The sequence below is a fragment of the Seriola aureovittata genome, chromosome 9 (assembly GCF_021018895.1).
Source record: "Seriola aureovittata isolate HTS-2021-v1 ecotype China chromosome 9, ASM2101889v1, whole genome shotgun sequence".
Classification (NCBI taxonomy): Eukaryota; Metazoa; Chordata; class Actinopteri; order Carangiformes; family Carangidae; genus Seriola; species Seriola aureovittata.
In genome coordinates, this window is record NC_079372.1 from 9,672,740 (window position 1) to 9,695,902 (window position 23,163).

At 41.0% G+C, this 23,163-nt stretch overlaps 2 protein-coding genes across 6 annotated transcripts in view; one reads left to right on the top strand and one right to left on the bottom strand.

The window, feature by feature from the left end:
• LOC130175519 (glutamate receptor-interacting protein 2-like) overlaps window positions 1-2,372 on the top strand; it is a 33,452-nt gene extending 31,080 nt beyond the window's left edge. For all 4 annotated transcript variants that reach the window (XM_056386058.1, XM_056386059.1, XM_056386060.1 and 1 more), the window contains exon 24: window positions 167-2,372. In XM_056386058.1, the coding sequence (XP_056242033.1) occupies window positions 167-364 (198 nt within the window). In that variant the 3' untranslated portion in view covers window positions 365-2,372. The remainder of the gene's footprint in view (window positions 1-166) is intronic.
• Window positions 2,373-4,184: 1,812 nt separating this feature from the next.
• On the bottom strand, window positions 4,185-22,339 carry LOC130175520 (sodium- and chloride-dependent taurine transporter-like). Of its 2 annotated transcripts, none has more exons than XM_056386065.1 (14): window positions 22,184-22,339; window positions 17,380-17,609; window positions 17,154-17,288; window positions 15,111-15,345; window positions 14,395-14,527; window positions 13,564-13,698; window positions 12,542-12,645; window positions 12,264-12,388; window positions 10,628-10,740; window positions 9,172-9,309; window positions 8,636-8,738; window positions 7,160-7,260; window positions 6,847-7,017; window positions 4,185-5,962 (listed from the first exon to the last, which is right to left on the bottom strand). In XM_056386065.1, exons 2-14 carry the CDS (start codon window positions 17,606-17,608, stop codon window positions 5,807-5,809), a joined length of 1,878 nt encoding a protein of 625 aa, XP_056242040.1. In that variant the 5' UTR covers window position 17,609; window positions 22,184-22,339; the 3' UTR covers window positions 4,185-5,806. The 2 variants fall into 2 exon arrangements, with proteins under 2 accessions (XP_056242040.1, XP_056242039.1); XM_056386064.1 differs by lacking the exon at window positions 22,184-22,339 and adding an exon at window positions 19,675-19,885.
• Between the last annotated feature and the right edge of the window lie 824 nt (window positions 22,340-23,163).

A 23,163-nucleotide genomic window follows, 5' to 3' on the forward strand; every position in this document is an offset into this window, starting at 1 on the left:
TATTTTGAGATTATTGTGGTGATGTCAGGCAAACAGCAGATGGCCAAGAAATAATCTGGCACATTCATTGCTCTGCTGTTATTCCTGCTAAAAAAAATAAAATGAAACTCTTGCCAATAGAGCAATAAGCAACTATGATGTATTTTCATTGCTTCAAATCTTCCAGGTGAACCGTGTGAGGACCAGGGACTTGGACTGCTGTCTAACTGTGCCCCTAATTATGGAGGCTGGAGACAGCCTGGACTTGGTCATTAGCAGGAATCCACTGGCGGCAGCAGACACAGGGCTGCCCGACGACTGTGATGACCCTTCAAACTCACTGTTCTGCTTTCCCGAACACAGGACCAACAGCATCGCCCTGTGACCACAAAGACAGACACTAGCTTTTTAAACACTATAGCGCTGGGACCACACACACACACACACACACACACACACACACACACACACACACACACACGTATGTCACACACGGTTAAGTTTGTCACATTGTACCTCTGAGAGAGACCTTCACACTCATGTTCAGCACGTAGAGCATCCTCTCACATGGGCAAACGCAAACAGCCACTCTCCACCGCCTGAAAGCATCTCTCACTCACTAAGTTACAAGTGCATGTGTTCACTCTTGCCGGTTTTAGTCACTGTGTTCACATGATGCAGTTCAGAGGAGGCTCTGGCTTCGGGGGAAGATTCCCCCCCCAACCCCACCACATCCCTTCCTTTTCCAGAGGCGAAGCCACATGTAGAGTTATATAACAGGGGAGTCATAGCTTCTGACGGAGCCAGGATGTCAACACACACGTCTCCGCTCTGGAGAGAGACCAACACTGCACACATGCACTGCATAAATTAACAATCTTTTTGCTTTAATGGGATTCATGTTCTCATTGAAAGAACATCGACCCAGTTGTATGAAGTGGATTTTCTTTTCTTTCTGTTGTACACAAAACACTCGCATGCAGTGCTTTATATACATATAAAACACAAACACTGACACATAGGGTGTAAGTGGATGAGTTATTTCAGCCACGTCTTGGCTTACTGCCCTCGTTTCCAGTCTCTCCTCCACACTGCCTGCCCGAGAGAAGGGACAGTGCCTCCAAATAGACAGAATGCTCTCTGCTACTTGCCAAGTATCATTAACTATATTTTAAAGCCCCTTATATCTTAATACCATGAATGCTTGTGAAGACACTCTACCCTTTCTGTTTTAAAGTGGGTCTCCCTTGAAGGATTAATAGTTTCTAAATGGTTCCAGAGAAACTCTGGTGTTCAGAGATAATGTTGCATTTTGGATGTTCTGTTTTTTTTTTTTTCTTGTCACTGTTCTGACTCAGACACACGTTTACAAAGATATTAGTCTCAGTTCCACGTTCTTCACGTTTCTTTGTACCACTGCATTTGCACATAAGCCACGTTTCTCTATTATGATCAAAGAGTTCAAATCTCCCTTTCACCTTTTTCACATTTCCCTTTCACCGTGTGAATCTGAGTCTCTGTATGTGGCATCGCACCAGAATGAATTATAGGTCAGGTCGTGGTTTATCACTGATGCTTCCTTAAGTGAATCACATCCTTTATCAAAACAGGGGATGAAATGCCTTTCAATTTTCAGTGATGAATGATTTCACTCCACATCTGACTGGGTTGATCATCAGTGTGTTTCACTCTGCAGTAGCTGTTTCTCCTACCGGTATCTATAAGCATGTTAAGCATGCGTAAGGTTTGTCCTCAGCAAGTAGCTCCTCCTTGTAACAAAAAACAAAAAAAAAACTGGAGTTTGTTCTGTTTGCTCCAACTGGATCTTTGTGAGAGTGCTCCCTTTTTTAATCATGAAATTGTGTTTTTATAAAGTATTTGTGTAACAAATCTGGCCTGCTTATCAAGCTGCCTCTCTGGAAATAAGAAACATTTATTTCATGTCATGGCTGAGGTGAACATGTGAGATAGTTGCACTTCTTCAGAGCAGCCTTAGAGACTGATTCATCCTTGGGACGGTAACTTTTTTCAATCAGATTTCTGACTCATGTCTTTTATTAAATGTCATGTTGTATACTGAGGCCTATTTTTAAGGTTTTGTATTTATTTGCTGTATTGTACCTTTATTTTACCGTATAATGTATCATGGTATGCAGTGCTTTATTTTTATTTACAGTACATGCACATACAGTGTAGTATCTTCATGTAAGCTGTGATACTGAATGTGGCTGCACAATTTTTGGTTGATTTCCACGTCCTCCCTGAATATGTCAGGAATCAGTTCAAAGGAACTTGAGATTTATTGGATATTATTTTATTTTTGTTATTTAATTTATTATAAACTAAGAAATGTATTTCTTTTTATGAGAATAAAGTTATGAAACCATGGATAATTTGGCTCTGTGTGCGTTGTTTAATTTGGCCCTCCCCACAGAGATTACTCACACTGACCCTGAGTGTGTCAACACTTGGGTGTAATGCAAAGATGGAGTGCCATGAAATTTTTCTTTAGACATTCTTTGTCATCATCTTACTGATGAATTGATCCAATAACTTTTCTATAGTGTCACCATGACATTGACAGTTTGGTTTTGAGAGAGAAGTCACGACAGATATTACATGGATTGCTGTGAAATTTGGTTCAGACGTTCATGTTTCACTCAGGAGAAATTGTAATGACATGGTGATGTATTGATCACCTGACTTTTCATCTAGTATCGGATGAACATTGGAATCTGTCCAAAAATTTGGTTTATGGCGAAAGACTTTGAGTTTCCGATCAACTGTACACCATATTTAGTGCCAATGTTAGCATGCTAACATGCTAAACTAAGATGGTGAATGCTACTAAGTGCCGTCGTTTAAACCTTAATTTCAAGCAGTCGATATTCATACCAGCCTTTGAATTCTGACTCATTGTATTGGAAATTTCTGACACTGACAATAACTTGAACTACAGACATGTCAACAAACTGTTGGCATTTACATCAAACTAAAATCCAATATTAACACACATTTATTTTAAATTCAGCTAATTTTCTGGGAGCTATAAACTATTTGATAATTGGTTTCACTGTATTTGGTTTTTTAAAAAACTATGTTAAGCAAGTCTGCATCAAACACTTTGTTTTATTAAACATGATGTGAAATATGAGCCTCTCCCTTGTTGCTTCACAGAACTGCATCTGCAAGCCAAGGTAACGTGATTTCACAAAGTGCTATCCCATTTCCGTGAGGCATAGGAACCTTTATATCCTCCTTCACTTGCGTTGATAAAGCAGATGACATAAATTTCAAGGACTTAGGAAGGACAGTGGGACACCAGAGACATGCCCAAATAAGCCAGTTACATCTTTGTAAGTGAGATGTCAATGCAGTTCCCAGCTGCTGAGGGGGCGTTAGATTGATGGTGGGACGGACACCCTGAAAAATTTAGGACAAGTGTCAATGAGCTGAGAGGTGGGAGTGGGGATTGCATTGGTGGCCTTGAATTGAGGATGCTCGAATAAATATAGATAGCTATTTCAAGGGCGGAATCAAGATGTATTGTGATTTGTACAAGTGGTGCTTACTCAAAACAGACAATATTGATGAAGGGTGGAAGTAGAAGCAGTTAGATATGCCACCAAAAGTACAGGGACACTGTCAGATAATGGAAGGGGCTTTGGGAAAATCTCTCAAAACTCAGACGGGAATGTTGTGGCAGAGAAATCTTCACCAGTGCCAGATGGGTTCAGATCCTCAACCGTATGATTTGTAGACTCAAATAAACCCAGTCTTCTGAGTTCGATGTGAAATAGGTTTTACTGTGAGTCAGAAAGTCCAATAAAACCGGTCTGGTCCCCAGAGAGGAAACTGAACTGTCACAGTTGTACATACATTTTTATATCCGTATTCTCTCTTCCTATTGTGGGCCTAATTCTGAGTACACGACTATCGTTACGCTCTTTTGACCTGACTGTCGCACCAAGACACCATTGTCTGCACATTTTGGGTACTTTCCCACCTTATTCAAAAATTAATGGTGTCTGACACACAGTTGCTAATATCAAAAAGGGTTGTCCAGTACAACACCATCACTAACTATGACCTCACTGCTAAAATATGAAGATTAGTGAAAACCTCTATGACAGTCTCAACAAAATGGATCATTACAGGCATCCTAAAAGTATTTTGAGAGGAGAAGAATTACAGACACAAATAAATCCAAAGAAAAAGATGTTTATTTGTAATCTCTATAGAATGATGCAATGTGCATCTCAATGGGGACAACTGTGAGACAAAAATACTTTGGTACACTTGAATTTCCAAGTAGCACATGATTTTTATGGACAAAGCAGCACAGTACTGTGGTGACTCCTGCACATGCTTCAGGATAATGATTCCTTCTGACTTTGCATTTAACTGTACGAGTTGTTTGAATTTGTTGATGCTTTTTGAATGAGCAGAGAATGCCATTGCTTCAATGAATATTGCACATTGAAAAATGTAATCCACGCTCACAATGTAATCAAGATTTAGAAAAGAAATTGCTGAGTTTTCAGTAAAACAATTAATCAGTGATGATGTTCATATGATGTACAGTATAAAATTGTTACAAAAAGGCATATGTGATTTACAAACAATTCAAACTCTACATACAAATGTCTAAAGTGAACATTAGAAACTAGAATCCAGTGGTAGTTCTGCTACTGAAATGAGCACAATGGAGAGAGCTGTCAGGATTGTTTAGAAAAAAATGTTTTTACTTTTAGTGATGTTCTCACAGGTCCTACTACTAATTTTGAATCAGAATATTTGACATCAGGTTTCTACTCTTCACTGTCTTAGCATGGAGACAACTAGATACTGTATATCAAAGTTTACAATATCAAAAAGTTAGAAGCTAAAAATATTTCCTCCTGAAATATGTTGCAAATGTAACTGCAATACCCTGCAACAATAAAAACAAATACTAAAATAAAGGTGAAACGACATATAAAGTGCAAAGAGAGGTTTCAATAAATGCACTGGGACTGACTATGGTAGTCACACAGGCAGTGTACAAATACTCTAAAAATGCCACTTCCCCTTTCTCCTTCTTTCTTCTTTCTTAACTGTTTATTCTTCTTCATTGTTTTTATCTCAGTTTTTTTTTAGGATGTATCTTCTTATGAATGCATTTCTCACCGTATTTGGCCAAGGCCTTGTTGAACTTGTAACTTAAAGGGTGTCAGGCTAAATTAACTCTATAAAATACATTTCGCCACTGAACATGTTATAGATATGTACTCTGAGAGATGTGGGTGGCTCGCTTCCGCTGCTAGCGGAGGTACATTCATTTTCACTGCGGGATAAACAACAACAGCAATAGATTAGAGGTTATCTTGGGCAATGCAACTGCCACAATCATGTGAGGGTGTTAAGATGTTTTTCTACCTTTTGCATGGTTAATTGTGTTTAGATGTTATGAGAAGTGATAATTTCATCTTTTCTTCTATTACACCAAAAACAAAAAAAAAGCAAATTCCCCATCCCTCCAGGAATCAACAGAAAGGTAGTAAACATTGAACATGTTCTATCTCAAAATACTGCCTAAATTCAGATCAGTGCCAACTACAGCAACAACAATTGTAACATCAACAATATTGATATAGTAAAAAAAAAAAAAAAAAATTACAAGAGAAAAAAAAATTACAACAATAATATATAACTCTCTTCATAGAAATCAAACCAGAGTATCTCTAACGTGTATATATTGGACAATGTAAACCTACCATTATCAAAGTTAGCAAATATGATAATAACACAGAAAGCACATCAATCTTATTCCTCTCACAGAGAGCGCTCACATCATTGTTTCTACAATGGTGTGGGTGGGCTTGATCAAGCCATTGTTCCCGTTTGGGTCCAGGGGCTGTGTCAGCTCACTGCCCTTCAAGTTGTACTCTTTCGGGCGAGAGCTCACGCCTGACTTCGCCGGGGCTGCCACTGCTTTGATCCTCTGAGGGAAGGAGATGAGAGATTAGACTAATAATCATCAGTAACTGAGGCAGTTTAGGGTTCAAAGTGACAGTTATCAAATTTAAAATGGCAGACATCAGAATTCAACATGTAGCACATCTGTTTTATGTTACATAATTGAAGTCATAATAAAAAACTAACTAACTTTCCCATTCAAGTGAATCCAAGTGAATATGTGAAAAGCGTGTCCAAATTTTTGACTGGTACCACATGTTAAAACATGTCACTCAGTTTTAGTGCATTAAAAATAGTTGAACATTTTAGAGAATATGCAGCTTTCTTGTTAAGAGTTAGATGAGAAAATTGATACCGCTCTTACGTCTGTAGACAACAGCAGGTTAGCTTATCTTAACATAAAGACCGGACACAGGAGGAAACAGTTGCTAGGGTAACTTATTTCTTTAGGAGGAAGTTGACACCACACACACGTCTCTATGCTACGAAGCATCAAAAATGGAGGAAGCGCAATTAGCTAGCCTGGGGTCCTGGCAACCCCATGCTAATAACAAGGCGATGTGACCCATGGGGGTAGCAATTTAATGTGCTAGCATGTTTTGTGCCAACCGACCAAGTGCAAGCAAGATTACATTTATGGTCTAATAATTACAATATGGCACTGAACTGTGTCCTCTTAGTGAGTTTTAGAGGTTATGGTAGGTGATTTCTTCTACAGCTAGGCTAGCTGTTTCTCCCTGTTTCCAGTCTTTATGCTAAACTAAGGTAACCATCTCCAGGCTCTTGCTTATATTAGACATGAGGGTGGTATTGCTCATCTTATCTAACTCTTGGGAAGAAAACAGAGAGATGTCTTTCCCAAAATGCCAAACTATTTCTTTAAAGGCACTGAGGGTTGTGTCAGCTCACCTCGATCAGGGGTCCCTCAGACTGTAAGATCTTGATGACCATCACCATTGGGATGCAGATCATGGAGGCCAGGGCCAAACACCAGCCCAGACCGATGGCCCAGTCAGGGTACTCATACACCTTGTTATAGGTCAAGGGCTTGTACTTCACCAGAGAGAAGACAAAGCAGCCCTAGGAAACAAACACATGTTGCTTTTAGTACAAGTTGTACGCCTCCCTGTGACCTTGAAAGTTCAACTATCAACATTCATGTCACGTCATCAACAACAGTATCTCCAAACCCTCCGACACAATAAAATGACTGAGCTCTCACCATGCAGAGGACAGGAGTGATTATGGTCCAGCTCCATTTCATCCATGCGTTTGGTCTGTAGCCAATCATGTCTTCAACTCCATCGTAGAAATTATCAACTCCTACCCAACACAAAGACAGCAAAGAATTACATTAGTGCTTCCATATTTGTTAGTCGGTAGAATATTTATTGTAAGATAAGTTATCATCAGTCTCTTTGGTACATGTGTTATTGTTTGCTGTTGTAGAGTGACCTTCATATCTAACATAGGAAATTAGTAGGTTTACAGGCCCTTTATTGCTGTTGTCTGCTATAAACTGCAGCACATATTTCCACTGGGCCACTTATCATATGGTTTATATTACATACAGTCTCTGCTTTGTCAGTTAAAACTAGCTCACTAGGTCAATATTCATGGTTCCTGTTTTGTTTGTAGTGAACTATTGGTTTTATTGCATTGTTTAATGGGTCATGTTTTCTGTGCTTCACGTGTGCCTGATGTCGTTATTATGCACCTTTGTACATGTTATCAATTTATAGTTTTATTCAGTTTTAGTTTCTTTTAACATCAGGTCTGGTCAAGGACTATTCCTTCTTTTGGTTGATCTTTTCTTTTTAACTAACATTACACATAATACAATCAACATTTAAAGTAAAAGACTATAAAAAAAATCTGGGTTTTCATTAATCATGGGTTTACAACTTAAAAAACTCTACTTATCTACTTCATTAGGACAATTTGTGTGTGTGTGTGGTTTGAGCAGTTGATTGACAGTAGCCTGGAAACAAATGCAAATACACCTACAACTGATATAATCACACTTCAAACCAGTGAGAAGAGCATAGAGACCGACCAAAATACATGAATCTGTCATATAAAATATCCAAAACTGTTCTAACATTGTTAGTTCCCAAGCTGGGAACCACATTGATTAGGACACAGAGCCTGCAAAGGTCACTGTGAAGAGGTGCTACTTTCTGTGTGATTCAACTACAGAGGCATCATTACAGGCAATCACCGGACATTATTTTTAATAGCAGGGCCTTTCTGTGTGTATAATGGATAAAGCGGTTGCTGAATGATGTCAGATGACTGATTAATAGTAATTCAAAGAATCAGATAGCTGGACACAAACAGTAACATTTTAAGTTAAGTAGTTTATTACTGGAAAATGCACGGTTGACTTAATTCCTATTAGGTTTTTCTCTTTAGAAATAAATATTCTTCCTTCATTAATAATGATGGGGTGTAATCTGGTGGGAGGGATCCAGGCCTAGCCAATCACAATCTAGTAAACCACCCTACTCCCCCTCACCACACCCCTGCATGCAGTTAAACTTATTTAGTACTGATGTTGAAAGGACCACAAGGACACCTTTGTTTACCACCATAGAGATCATTTGTGCCCTTTTTTTCCCCCCAACTCTTCAGGATCATTACTTTGAAAAACGACACACACTACAGAAACCTATCAACCAGAGTTGTTTCCACTTACCATAAACCCAGGCTACAGCAATGCATTCAAAGAATGCAACCCACAAAAGGCACACACCACTGGCTGCATAGTAGTCAAAGAGTTGAAACACATACATGCCACCCTGGAAAAAGAAAAGACAGAAAACTGCATTAATTATCTCTCTGGTGTGTGTGTGGAAAGAAAGAGAGTCATAGAGATAGAACGGGCATTAAAGCAGAGTGGGGGTGTTGAAAGGGGTACAGAAGAATGCTGGCACTCTACCAATAGAGGCAGAGTTCAACAGGTGCTGAGACGTCATTGAAGAACAGTTAACTGCTAAACGGAAAACAGCATTCCAGCTTGTTCCATTCAGACACACAGGATGTGAGTGGTGAATGTGGTAGGAAGCCATATTTGGTTGTAACAATGCAGCAGCCGACAGGCAAGTGGAAAGTCTGTGGCGTTATCTCTGCTGTTGATCCGAATGCACAGAAGTCTTTTCCTTTTCTAAACAGGATGAGCGGCAGAAGTGAGAGTGCAGAGGGCTCGATGAATGAGACTGTTGGTGAACTTACTTTCGTTACCATGGCGAGTCCCAGGAGATAGCTCATGAAACACATCACAGCTATAAAGATCTCTCGCCGGTAACCCTTCCTGAGGAGAGATGGATACAGATCCACTATAGAGGTGATCTGTCCTTCCACTTCAACAAACTGTGGGGACAAAAACAGCTATTAAGTTCTGAGGAACAAAAAAACAAAACAAAAAACAATCAGGGCTCTTCCTGTGTGCATGCTGCTCTTTTTTTTCCCCATCTGCAAACCAGTGATTAGAGAATGAGAGCTGTCTTTGTTGGGCAGTAATGAGAATTTAAACAAGGCTTCTATGCAACACTGGTTTGTTGCTACCAAGACACAACAGAAACAAAACGACAGTGAAATCACCGTCTCCGTCTCCCCGTCTGTGTCTCTCTTGCTCCCTTGTGACTCCTCATTGTGTCGTCTCATAAGCTGCATAATGCCATAACAAATTGACTATAAAAAATCACTGTTAATTATAAATTATAAAATTGTTCCCATTTATCAAATTACAGTGTCTTTAGGCACCGAGGGCATTTGTCTCCACTGTTGTATGAAGACCGAACAAAAACCCCTTACATAACAGTGGCATGTGTGTGTGAGCGATGTTAACAATATATAGCATTCAGGACTACAAATCTGCATGAAATCTATGGCCATAAAATGCACCCACACACACACACCCACCCACACACAAACACACACACACACACACACACACACACACACACACACACACACACACACACACACACACACACACAGACACACACACACACACACCCACACACACCCACACACCCACACACACACACACACAGACACAGACACATGCCGTCACTGGCAACATTTCCAAATAGCCACACTATTTACATGTGCTCAAATTTAGTGTATTGGCCAGATCTCGCAGCTCGCTGAAACGAATTGCCAGCTATGTGCAGGACTGAGTTAGCACAAGAGTAGAATTACACTTGGAGGCAGGAAATGTGATATAGCTGGAGAACCCCTACAGTGTACACTTCTGTTTTGTCTACATAGATTATCTCGTCTTAATCAAAGCTCTGCCTCCTATCACAGCTACATAATAGCCTGCAAGCTATTATAATGACTTCTTCTAAATAAGTGTTTGGCAAATGTCTATCAACTTCTAAAACCTTAATTTGTGGCATTACAGAGCATTAAAGGGGCTATAATCCCCCACACAGTGCAGTCAAGAGTGGTGGTAAAATCCCTTTGTGGGAACAGGCTGCATTACTTGTCTGTCAGTTATCTGATACCTTGGAGACATGAGATATGGATTGGAGAAGACACTAAATGTGTTTTACACATTGGGGGTGGCAGGAGCCAACTAACCCGGGGGACCAGGGGGGTGTCAGTGTGAAATTAATGGGCACTACACCAAACGGCTATTCTGTACATAGCTTGACAGCAGAGTCACTGTGGGAACACTGACCTGGCTGTCGAGGCCCAGGAGCAGCAGCATGATAAAGAAGAGGATGGCCCAGAGTGTTGGCAGCGGCATCATGGACACAGCTTTAGGGTAGGCGATGAAGGCCAAGCCGGGACCTGGAAGGAGAACAGAGTGGGGATGGGGACAAGGGGCAGAGCACAGAATTAACATTTCTATCTGATTTCAGCTTGGACGACATACTGTAAGCGGATCGGAAAAAAATAAATGTGAATACTGAGCTAGAGAGGCTGAGGAGGGTCTGACACTGCCAATAATTTACAGGAAATATGATCTACTTCATCCGACAGTTAAAAGACGTGATAAATTTAGCTGGACTGATTGTAGAGTCTTCGGTTAGTGGGTTTTCTCATGCTACAGGTGTCCTGTGTGTGTGTTTACTTGCAGGACAAATATCAATAACTATATTCAACTGTGCATTACATACCTGCCCTCAGTTTATATTGTCTACAACACAAACAGACCACTCTATTTATGAGGTTCTGTTCATACTGCACATACAGTATTAAAGCTATATTATTATAGCTAGTCTATTATTCATTATGGATCTTTAAATGCACTTTTGTTACTGTTTGCACTGTCTTGTAAAATGCTAAACTGTAGCTTGTTGTACTGGTACTAACTGTGTCGATTAGTAATAAAGTGGGATCTAATCTAAAATAATCTAATCTAAATAAAGCAGCGGAACCAGTTCCACAGGATACAATGAGAGCATGAGACACAAAGTCAGCAATCATATAAACAACAGCCTCAGCATCAATTGAACAGCTGTAAAAGAAAAAAAAGTAAAAAAAAAAAGTTTGAATTTATGAATTTTGACTGAGTGTTTTCATATATGATGGAATATGTATGTATACTCAATGTGTGTCTATGTCCATCACAGAATTACTGTCATTGTCATACAATCGTAGACTGGTTTCACACGGCTGCAGTCTTAAAGATAGCAAGAGCTTAATTTGAACTGAAAGAGCGAGCATGCTGAAAGAAGACGCATCTCCTCCAAAGTCCACATAGAGTATAAAGGAAGGCAGAAACAGAACCGGTGGCGTCCACCTCGCTCAGGAGATCCACAGCTTGTTAACAGAACTGGACTTTACAGTGCAGTGCAGAAATATCACTTCAAGGTGCCAGTGCACATACAGAAGGGTGCCAATCTTCTTAGCAATGTCTCCTGGTCAAAAAGATGTAAAGCTACTAAACTGCATGAGCAGGTTGAATGCGGCACATGAGGACACCAGGTGCCATTGAGCACTTGTAATAATGATGATGGCCCAGTACAGGAGCTCTGTACCACCGCAGTTCATTGTGTAGTTAAGACACACAGCACCTCAGATTACATCACCAATGCGATGTAATCTGTCCTCAAAAAGGTGGAACATACTGTATTTCACACTGAAGTAACAATTCTGTTTCTTTGAGGCTTTTATTCAAGGAGCATGCAATTGCCGATACCTCTACATTTCAGCATCATCGTTTCCGAGACTTAAACAAATACTTGATTATTTTTTTTCCTCATTTCAATTTTGCTGTTGAGTTTCCAATTGGCTTTTTTTTTCTTTTTTTCTTTTTTTTTGGCAACAGCGCCCACCATCACTGCTGCCATCACCTTGGACCCTCGTACCTGACTCTGCCACATCGGCAATGTCCACCCCTTGTTCTTGTGCCATGAAGCCCAGGACGGAAAATATTGCGAAGCCAGACACAAAACTGGTACCGCTGTTGAGGCCTCCCAGCAGCAAACAGTCCCTATGTCACACATATGTCATGGAGGTTGTTAATGAACACAGGTGGAACCGAAGTTCCCATTTTTTTTTTTTTTTTTTTTCTTCACGCAACCGTCTCTGACACGAGTTGCTGTCACTACCACAGTCCCACTCCCCCCCAGCGGACACAACTCACCTGTAGCAGTTGTATTTGTATTTGTTGTAGCTCCCCAGTGATGTCATGGCTCCCAGGCAAATGGCATAGGAGAAGAAAATCTGGGTTCCTGCATCGATCCACACCTGAGGAGACAGAGGAAGAGGTGCACTCATTTTCACAGAGATTTCCAGATTAGATGACGTCAACCTGTTATGAAATGTGTTGAAATTTTAAATTCTATCATCAACTCCTGACTGTCAGCTAATTAGAGGTACAAGTGATCTGCTCACACCGAGAAGGCAAAAATTTGATGAACTAATTTTTTTTGGCCACTTGGCAGAAGCATAAACTAGCTGTGAGCACAACATTAAAATGTCATCTCATTTTAAGTTGGATTTCCAGCAAATATGGAGCAACATCAGCATTAATTTAATTTGGAGTCATGTTTCTGCACGCCATAAAACCAAAGCAATGAGATGAAAGATGCTACAAAGCTCCGCAGAGCTGAGGGGAGTTGCAGAGGTGGGTGATGATTTAATCATGAGTGAAAATTCAATCACTCATGAGAAAAGAAAGGAATTACTGCCTTGTGGTTATATCCCTCATTCAACTAGTCAAGTAGCAGTCTGTCCAGATTCAAATAGTAGTGTATTTCATCATAATTAGCAAATGAAATGCCAAAAACATGTTTTCTGGGGTCACAGTGACCAGACCTTTGACCACCAAAATCTAATCAGTTCAGTTCAAGGTATCGCTCTCTTGTCCGTGAGGTACAACATGGAGATGGTAAGTGGATTTTATTGCTGCTTTTAGACGGAGCAAAGCTATCTATTTCCAGTGTTTCTGCAAAGCTAAGCTAACCGGCTGCAGACTGCAGCTTCATATTAAAGATGAGAGTTGTATCGATCTTCTCATCAAACTCTCAGCAAGAAAGCAAATACGTGTATTATTCCAAAATGTCAAACTATTCCTTTGATACCCGCGGACAGATATGATCATCTCAAAGACGTGTGAGCAGGGAGCTGTAACAGTGAAATCAGCAGAAGAGTTTTCAATCGTACCTCTGGATCCCGTAGGCGGGTCAGGTCGGGGTAAAGGTAAAATTTGATCCCTTCAGATGCCCCAGGCAGGGTCACGCCACGAACCAGCAGCACAATCAGCATCACAAAGGGGAAAGTGGCTGTTATGTACACCACCTAGACAGGACAAAGGAATTATTAGCCAAAATACTAAACAACAGTTATAGACTTATGACACATCAACCTTGAAATATAATGGAATAAACACTACTTCTCTTTTAAGCTCTCATGTCTTACTCATATTTTCCAACTGCTGGACAAAAGAAACATTGTTCTTGTTATGCCCTGATCTGTGAACAGCGAAGCAGACTGAAGTCATGATGGGGGTTTGAGACGCGCACGCCCGATAAAGCACGAAGCAGTCACGGAATAAAGGCTTCATTTTTCAACTGTTATCTGGTTAAACATTATGGGTAATCCTTTTAAAGCACACTTTTCACAGCAATGGACCCTGTGTTAAATATAGATCTAATCCCACATATAGTTCTTAATAGGGTTAATCATTTTCCTCACACAGTTCCTCCTGCTGGCTCAGGCCCAGTTTCTGTCCCTCTAACAGAAACAGCGAGAGAGAGGGAGCTAAGGAGTGGCAATCAACTCTTAACAGCCGACAGAAAGTCTGGCCAAGAAGTAGCTTTTGGGACAGCACAGAGGCTTGTGTCTCTAAATCAACTAAATCAACCTTGTTTCCAAGCCTGAGGGTTTTCTCTCAGCACAGTGTTTTGTCACCAACATGTCGGGGTAAAGAGTAAAGGCCAAACAGCATCCAGGCAACACAATAACTACAGGATGTGTATACGCCTCAGCACTCACTTTCCCAGTGGACTTGACTCCTTTCCAGATGCAGAAGAAGCAGATAACCCACACTGCTAGGAGACACAGGGCCAGGTCCCACTTCAGGGGCCCTATGTCCTCGATCCCAGAGGAGATGCTCAAGACATTGCGTCTGCAGAGGATACGGAGGCAAAGGTTAATGGTAGTTTGTGGGACTTGAAACAGTAGAAGTTATCTTGCAGATTTTCAAACACACCCAAGGAAGCAGCTGATGGGAGACCATGACAACAAGACACTAATTAAGAAGGCCATAAAAGTGTAAATCAAACAGGCACATGATTTGGCCTTTCATTGCTGTTCTGCTGCTAGTCTGAATACACTACAGTAACATGCTGAGAACATTTATTTGATGAATTGTCATCAAATTCAAACACGCAACAAAGCAAATGGGCATGAAAAACACTGGGATTTCCAGTTGGTATTTCAGTTCAGTTTGACAACTAAAGTCAAACTTTGAGCTGCATGTAACATATAATAGTTGCAGTGCAAATACAGTTTATAATAAACTGGCAGAGAACAAAAAGCACATTTACAAAAGTAAACTGGCTTTTGCAGGAATTGTGCCTGTACAAACACACTTACGCAAGCAAGATAGAGAGGCAGTGTTACCTTAGTGTATTCATGTGTGCGTGCGTGCGTGCGTGCGTGTGTGTGTGTGTGTGTGTCCATTAGGCATGCTGTCAGTGAATACTCACTCCCAGAACTCGGTGACGGGGGAGGTAAAGTTGGTAATGTTGGCTGCCAGCCAAAGGGTCTTGTTCTTGCGGACTGTGTCCTCCACACAGTGCTCTGTGTTCCACGGCTGCTTGCATTTTGCCCAGGGCAGCTCCGGCTGAAAGCACTGAAACAGGTAGTAGAGACCCCAGGCCAAGATCACGATGTAGTAGATGTTCAGTAGAGATACGATCACGATAGAGGCGTAGCCAATACCTGGAGACAAGAAAGAGAGAGCGCAGGTTGCAACGTCAGCTCAAGATATCAGCCAACTCAGTATTATGATTTATTGTCTTTTAAAAATGACACATTTTACCAATGTGTGATGATGCCTTAGTTTACTCCCGCAACATCTGATTTTCTCTTACCAGATGGGGGCAGCAAAAACGAGCAGCCAATACAACACTGACACAGTATCATCACCTCTTAGGTGGACATGATAACGTGTTAGCATACAGCAGCCTATTTACACATCCAACACCTTTCACAGTGCTGAGCAACTTTAAAAGGAGGCTATTACAACCAACTCTTAATCAACTTCCCCAGCTTGACTCTACTATCTGCTGTTGTAATGTCCTTAGTGTTGTTTGCTATTTTTAGATGACTTTGCCACGAACCTGGACACAGAAATCCCCGGTTCTCCTTCACTGCTTCAGGGTATTTTTAAACTCATCATCTCTGTCACCCCCACCTCCTCATTCCCACATACCGAATGCAAACTGATAGACAAGTCAATGCTCTGACAGGTGTGTGTGTGTGTGTGTGTGTGTGTGTGTGTGTGTGTGTGTGTGTGTGTGTGTGTGTGTGTGTGTGTGTGTGTGTGTCTGTATGTGTGTGTAGTCTACAGTGTGCTGATGTGTGTTGAGTTAAGTCATGCATCCACTGTGTGATAAACATGTGAAGGCGGGAGGAACAATGAGGAGATTTGCGATTGGCCGGTTCCGCGGCCACTTGTGGACTTTCTCAGCTGTGCCAGACTCTGCGCCAGATGGACGGACAGCAGTCCCAACGTTCCTTGAATAGCGGAGAACCGTCGGCAGCTGCTAGAGATCGTTTGCCGCACAGTTTCCTCTCTTTTCATGTGACGTTACTCGCGTGAACATGAGTAAGGGCGTCGTGGCAGCTGCTGAGGGAGCGGTGCCTCAGTGCTTGTCTACAGCTGCCACTCAAAGGTAGAGGGGGCTGCACCAGCAATGAGAGACCCTTGGCATTACTTAGAGTATCAGTAGCTCATGGTGATCTCAAGTCAAGAGGCCGGTGAGAGAACCCCACCCTGACAACACTGTCACCAAGGACATAAAATATTTATAATATCCTGTAAGCTTAAACAAAACAAGTGGATCCAAACTGCAGCTCCATGTCAACAAAGATGATCATGGTATTCTCATGCAGACCTGCTGCATGAGATTGTACCCATTGCTAGGCAACTTGATTTTATTTATTTATTTATTTATTTGCTGGTCTGTTTCCATGGCAACCAAGAACTCATCTATCCTTTATAAACAGCAGATCTGCAATCCAAGGATGATTTTATGTTTCGGAGCCTTCAAGCATGTGGCTGTTGCACGTGCATATTAATGCTTATGGTAATGTGTGTATGTATGTATACGTTCCACCTCTGGGTCACAGTAGCATTAGAGTAAACTAATATCATTCGTCCTCCAGGATTTTCCATGTTAAGTACTCTCAATGTTCAGCTCCTGCTTCGCTTTGCTGCTTAATGTAGTTTACACAACACAGACCAGCCTAATGGTGTAAGACTTGTCCAATTGCACTGAGGTGGTGAGGAGGGGTTGTTGTTGTTGTTGTTGTTGTTGGCTTCAGCACAACATTATGTCAGAATGATGAATACTGAACTGAAACAGGAAGACAATCAAGGCAGAATCCTTGTTGGGACAAATGAGGCTTTTACTGTGCATTAAATATTAAATGATCTCGTCAGGGGAGATTTACGCAGCGGTGCAGAACCTCTATTTTTTGCGTCTGTGTGTGAATATGAGCAGTGTCTATGTGTTTTGACCTACCAGTGAAGATGGGGCAGAGCTTGGCCCAGCAGGTGATCCCTCCCTCAGAGGTGTACTGGCCCAGTGCAACCTCCAGGAAGAACACAGGCAGGCCACCCCCAAACAGGAAGATGAAGTAAGGGATGAGGAAAGCACCTGGAAGACGGACACAGGAATCAGCCTTTCTTGCTACAATCACGACAACATGTTTTGACTGTTGAGTATCTGTTGTGTTTCTTCTGCCTACCTCCACCATTTTTATAACAAAGGTAAGGAAACCGCCAGACGTTTCCTAATCCGACAAAGCCTCCGGCCACAGACAGGACAAAGTCGAGCTTACTAGCCCACTTCTCCCTCTGAGGGACCTTGCCCTCGGCCTCGTCCTCGGGCCGTGTGCCTGGGCTCTTCCCTGGTGAAGGTTTCAGGGTGTCCTTGTGAAAGTCCTTCAGGCATTGGAGCTTCTCTTTCTGTGCCATGCTGTGGACGGCAAAAAGGAAAAGGACACATTGATGGAGAGAGAGACAGAGACAAAGAGAGAGAGACAGAGAGAGGTGAGAGGGATAAGACACAGATAGAGAGGAGCATTAGGGAGCTAATGCTGTCTCCTGATTGCGTTACAGCGTGCTGTGTGAGTACATTATATACAGTACTATGTTGCTAATCTTGCTAATCTGAACAACTGATGCGTGGAGGTCATTTAGACTGGAGATATGTTGCGTGGAGCTGATTTACGCTGAGACATGGAGCAAAATCAAAACCACCAGTCTCACACTTTTTTTTTTCTGCAACATACAGTAAACAGGGAGAACACCCAATGTGTTTCTTTATCTGCCCCAATCATTCAGTCGGGCTTTAGATAACAGAATGTTTTGGTTTCAAGTAAAAACATATATATTTTATATTCATACTGCAAACTGCTACAGAACTCAAACTGCAAGAAAAGCACCGGATGACAGAATCTGCACATTCACATCAGTGCTCTTTTTTCATTAGCTGTACATGTAGTCCTGTTTTCCAACTTTACTCTGTGTCTCAGGGTGGATTTCTCTGCTCAGTGGGGGGCACATTGTCACTAAAGGAAAGGGAAGGGAATGTTCGGAGACGAGACACGCCTTTAAGACCTCGCCTGAACCTGAAAGAAAGTCTCTCTTTTAGCTCTCTCTTGTGCTACTTTATCACCGACAGGTCAGTCCACCGTAATCCAAATTTAGAGAGGAAGCTATCCCACTGCAATCCCAAAGCCCTGGCTGCTCACACAACAGCTTAAGTCCACAAAGTGTTTACACTGTAAACCGTCTTTCCAAGAAAGACAGGATTTGTTATTATAGATCGAGGTATCCCATTTCCCTGCATGAGCCAAAGAGGAGGAGGAAACCCAATGACAGGATATAACTATGTAAGACATGTCAAGATTGAAAGTGATTTAAGCTGCCAGCTGGCTTGCAATAAAGAACAAAAGAGGAACAATCAGAAAGCTATAATTAATTGCACACTGTGATATCATTTGTAGGTGTCCTCTTTTGTTAAGAGAGGAAGCTTTCAGAGTAACGTGAGATACTTCTCGTTAACTCTTGCGGGACAGAAAATAAATTCAGAAGCTCAAAAAAAAGAACAGTTTATACAGAAAAGTGTCAACTCTCCAAAATATTAATCTAGGTTTTATTTTTGTTGAAAAGAAAGTTTAAAACTGTTGAGAAATAAAAAACTTAAAATAAATAACAATCATAATAATAGCAGCGTTCATCTCTCAGGAATGGGCATTTCTGCCAACAACTACATGAAGAAGAAGACTCTGAAACCTCTCGCATTCCTACTGGGAACTATGTGTCTCCTTACTTAATTAAGGCTTGAACAACAACTCCTCCATCCCCCTGTGTGAAAAACTGCGTCCCATCATTTTCTAGGATTTCTCTCTTCCTGTTATGCATGACAAGTCAACTTGAACCACTTTCCATTCTCAAACCTCCTCCTTACATAACTGGATCAGTTCTTGCCCACTCTGTTTCTCATGCTGTTCTCTCTCTCTCTCTCTCTCTCTCTCTCTCTCTCTCTCTCTCTCTCTCTCTCTCTTTATCCCCTCTCTTCCCCTCTTCTACTCTTGTCTGCTCAGCGTATGCTTTCACCTGGCTGCATGGTGTTAGGACGCTGCCTGCCCGTCAGATAAGATTTCAGGCAAACTGTCCTTGGGATATAACCCAGATATACTTCACCAGAAATTCCTGAACCTTATAAAAATAAAAAAAACATCTTGGCACATCACTTATACTAAAATCCTCATTGATGTTCAATTAGAATCACTGACTCTTTTTCTACTTTTTTTATCAATATGAATCACAAAGACAACAATGAAATCTATTTGCAGCTCTTTCTCTATTTATTTAACCTTTAACATACAAAGCAAGTCCTACAGTATCAACTGAAGCACTAATCTGCCTTTGATCTGACTATCTTTAAGCAAATGTTTAAAGAAAAACTTCACCGAACACATGCAAACCCTGAAAAATATACTCAAATTTTCAGCAAAGCAATTCAGAAAACTTACATTTCCTTCATGGCTGCGACTATGTATAGCGTTCCTGTCTCTCAGCTGTCACCATTCCTCTGTACTGAATGCCTTTATGCCGACACGGGTCACAAGAAGTGGAGCTGACAGCAGGGCCCGCCCCCTGGCTAAAGACAATTAAATCCAAAGTGGAGATTGGACGTAGCCTCGCTGTGACAGACAACTCAGGTACCAACGTGGGAGACTGTAAATTTCCACTTCTCACTACTCCCTGCCCACAAACATACACACAGCCAAGTGGTGGGGATGAGTGTGTGTGTGTGTCACAGAAGCACACAACACACTCCTTATTCATGCTGGAGACACAGAGGACAAGTCAGTGGAAGAGAAAGGCTGGGCTGGTTCAATACTGGGGGTTGGTCTTGAATTATGATCTGATACAAATGGATGAACTGAAGGCAGAATAGAAAGTTGTACTCCTTTTTTCTTTTACACACACTTAACCACTAAGCACTAAAATATGAAGCACGGTTTCATAACAAGCCCCTCATAACATCACCACGCCACTTCCAAGCATCTTTGTGTGAAAACTATTTTTATTCAAGAGTATGCTGTGATAATTTCTGGTATGCGGGACATTGTGAATCACTGTCCTCCGTTCTCTCATGACATGTGGTTTGTTATCTGGGAAATGTAAACCAGTACAGTATCAGCTTATAACAATGCCTAATAAGGGAATATGTCTCCCCTGCTTGTGTATGGTTTGTTTAGACACCATTCACTACTCTGAGCGCTCACAATGGCCCGTTAAAGTCTGGCATTTAAGAGTCAATTAAAAACCAATAAATTCCTCTGCAGGATTTACACTGTAGAAAAGGGGGGGGGGGGGGGGAATCAGCTGATGACAAGCTGCACACACAAACACAAACACAAACACAAACACAAACACAAACACACCTTTCACACCTCTTAGTTTTGCACTATGCCATATTTTGGTTCGTGTCATGCTCTGTGTATTATTTTGGTTATGTAACTTCTGACAGACACTGCAAGAGATAGAAAGAAAGCCTGTTTCATGTGGCTGATCTAAAAAAGAATAAAATCAAACAGTTCGCCTTAATAAAATGAAAACCTTGTGTTTATTTGTTTATAACTTAGACAACTCACAGAAACCCTGTGAAAAAAGGTTTGGTTATTGTTGAGTAAAGGCGACATTAAACTGCCAGACTGGATCTATATTTTTGTAAATTGTAGCCACAACTACATCATTCAGTCTTCCTTTTTGAAGTTTAGGTTTTATTCTGCCTTGGATTTAAAATCGATGCTCACATTGTGATAATCAAATATGCGAGGAGCAGATATGTGTGTATGTGAACCTGTTTTGAGAAGAAATATTACATGGATCTAGGAAATCGCAGTGCTAGAAAGACAATAGTATTATCTCCTATTTTAGCAGACAAAAAATATATGTCCGAAGGTTTGAATGAGCTTTAGTTTGTTAATTGTTTAACAAGGTTTAGTCTGAAAACAATGGATAGGCAACAATAAATTAATATTTCCAAATGCTTCTTTTTTTATATTATGACCTCATTTCACACAAAAATATTAAACCATAAACTGGGAAGGTTACATGTTCGCAATCGATAGTAGGTAAAATTGTTGTGAATATAAATAACCACTCCTTATTTTACAGGGAGTTCCTCACAAACCCAGTTTGGGAACTTTATTCTCAGCTCTAGCAGCAGCTTTTATCCTGCTGAGAGGGCAGATTGGGGTTATAAAAGGACACATGCCACTCAATCATACACTGTACTGGGCGGAGACAGAAGAAGTAGGTTAAGTATGTGCCAGCAAGCACAAGATATAAGCTAGTAAACGTATTAGTTCATCAGACCTACTTCAGCAGACTCACCTCTATAGGCTTACAGTGCATGACAGACCCTCATTCAGTCATCCATTCATTCAGTGTGCTGTTGACAGTGAAAGTGCACCTGGAGCCTGGTCCCCCACCCACCCACCCCGAAAACATCACATGTCACTGTGAAGCCCGGGCGCGCCTGAACGCATCACAGCAGCCCTCCAAAAATGATCAAACAGAAACAAGGTCTTATCAGTTATAAACAGAGGAAACCGGGTTCAAAGGCCAGAGCTGCATTTTGTTTTGTTTTTGTTTTTTTTATAACCGAGAGAGTATTTACTCAAGATGTTTTTAAAGCGGGGTTAAAACGCAGGATCCCCCTCTCTCTACAGCGGCAGCATCGAGGAAACAATTAGGACTCAGCATCATGTCATCAAGAAAAAGAATAGCAAGTGTGATCAGTTTATATTAGAGAATAAAATGAATCTTAATGTATACAGTCCAACATTAAAATACTGTGACAAATAACATGTCAAAATAAAGCAAAATAAAAAATATCAACTACCTTAAAAACACAGTTTAAAAGCTCATATTACAGTTTTGTCTATCACATCTTTTCTTGCAGTTTTAAAATAAAAACATTATCAACCTCATTTACTGACTTGCTATGTAAAGAAGATGCCGGGTTACCTGTCCTCCTAGTTTTACTATGCAGCCTGTTGTTCCTTGCTCTTGAGTTAAACAATATCATCTATTTTTCTGAGATCATTGTTTCTATGAGCTGGTGCGCGTTTAATATCAGTTTGAGTGGAAAATCACCAGCTTCTCCATGCAACAACTTCTTAAAGCGACAGCCGCCCTCAGTCTGCCCTTCACCTGATTCTCTCACAGCCGCGCTGACTGATAATAACCGGCAAAATCAATGAGCATTCACAGTCTGCCCTCAAGGCATTTACATGTTCACTTGCAAAGTTTGACGATGATATGCAAAAGCACAGGAAACATTTCGCACGTATGTTCAATGTGATGTCTAACATACTACTGGTAAAGCTTGTTTAAGATAAGCATGGCGCCATTTTCTGAAAAAGCACAATTTATAAGGGGTTCATAAGCTGTAATTAATAGATTTATGGTTAATGGTTAATAGCCTAACCATGCCAAGCCAAAGTGAGTTTTCACAATCTGGCAAACCAAAAGGTTGGTCTTAATAGTTTATAACATCATCATCTAACATAAAATATTTCTAATTTATGCCAGTGGAGCACATGTCAGCAAGACCTGTGCATATGGTTCACTGTAGTTCAATGTTATCTTAATCCGGAGCATCGGCCATGCCAAACAGGTGGCACAGCCACGTGTTTGTATGTCATGTATTGCAGGTGAAGTGTCCCAAGATGGAGAATAGTCCTTCAAGATCAACTTTAACTGTATTATTGATTCAAAAACAGGAGGTGAGGCATGTAATGTTAAGAAATACCAAACCAAGAGTTGTTTTTTATATTGAACCAGAAATAAAGGAAAGCATTCTGCAATTCGTGAGGAAAATACACTCAAATTAAATTAGAGGGAAGAAACGATTGTTTTGTTCTTCATTTTTATGCTGTGCATGCTTTTACTTGCATATTTCCTCATTAGCCTTAGAAGCAACAGTTTGTGTCAGTCGCCACTAA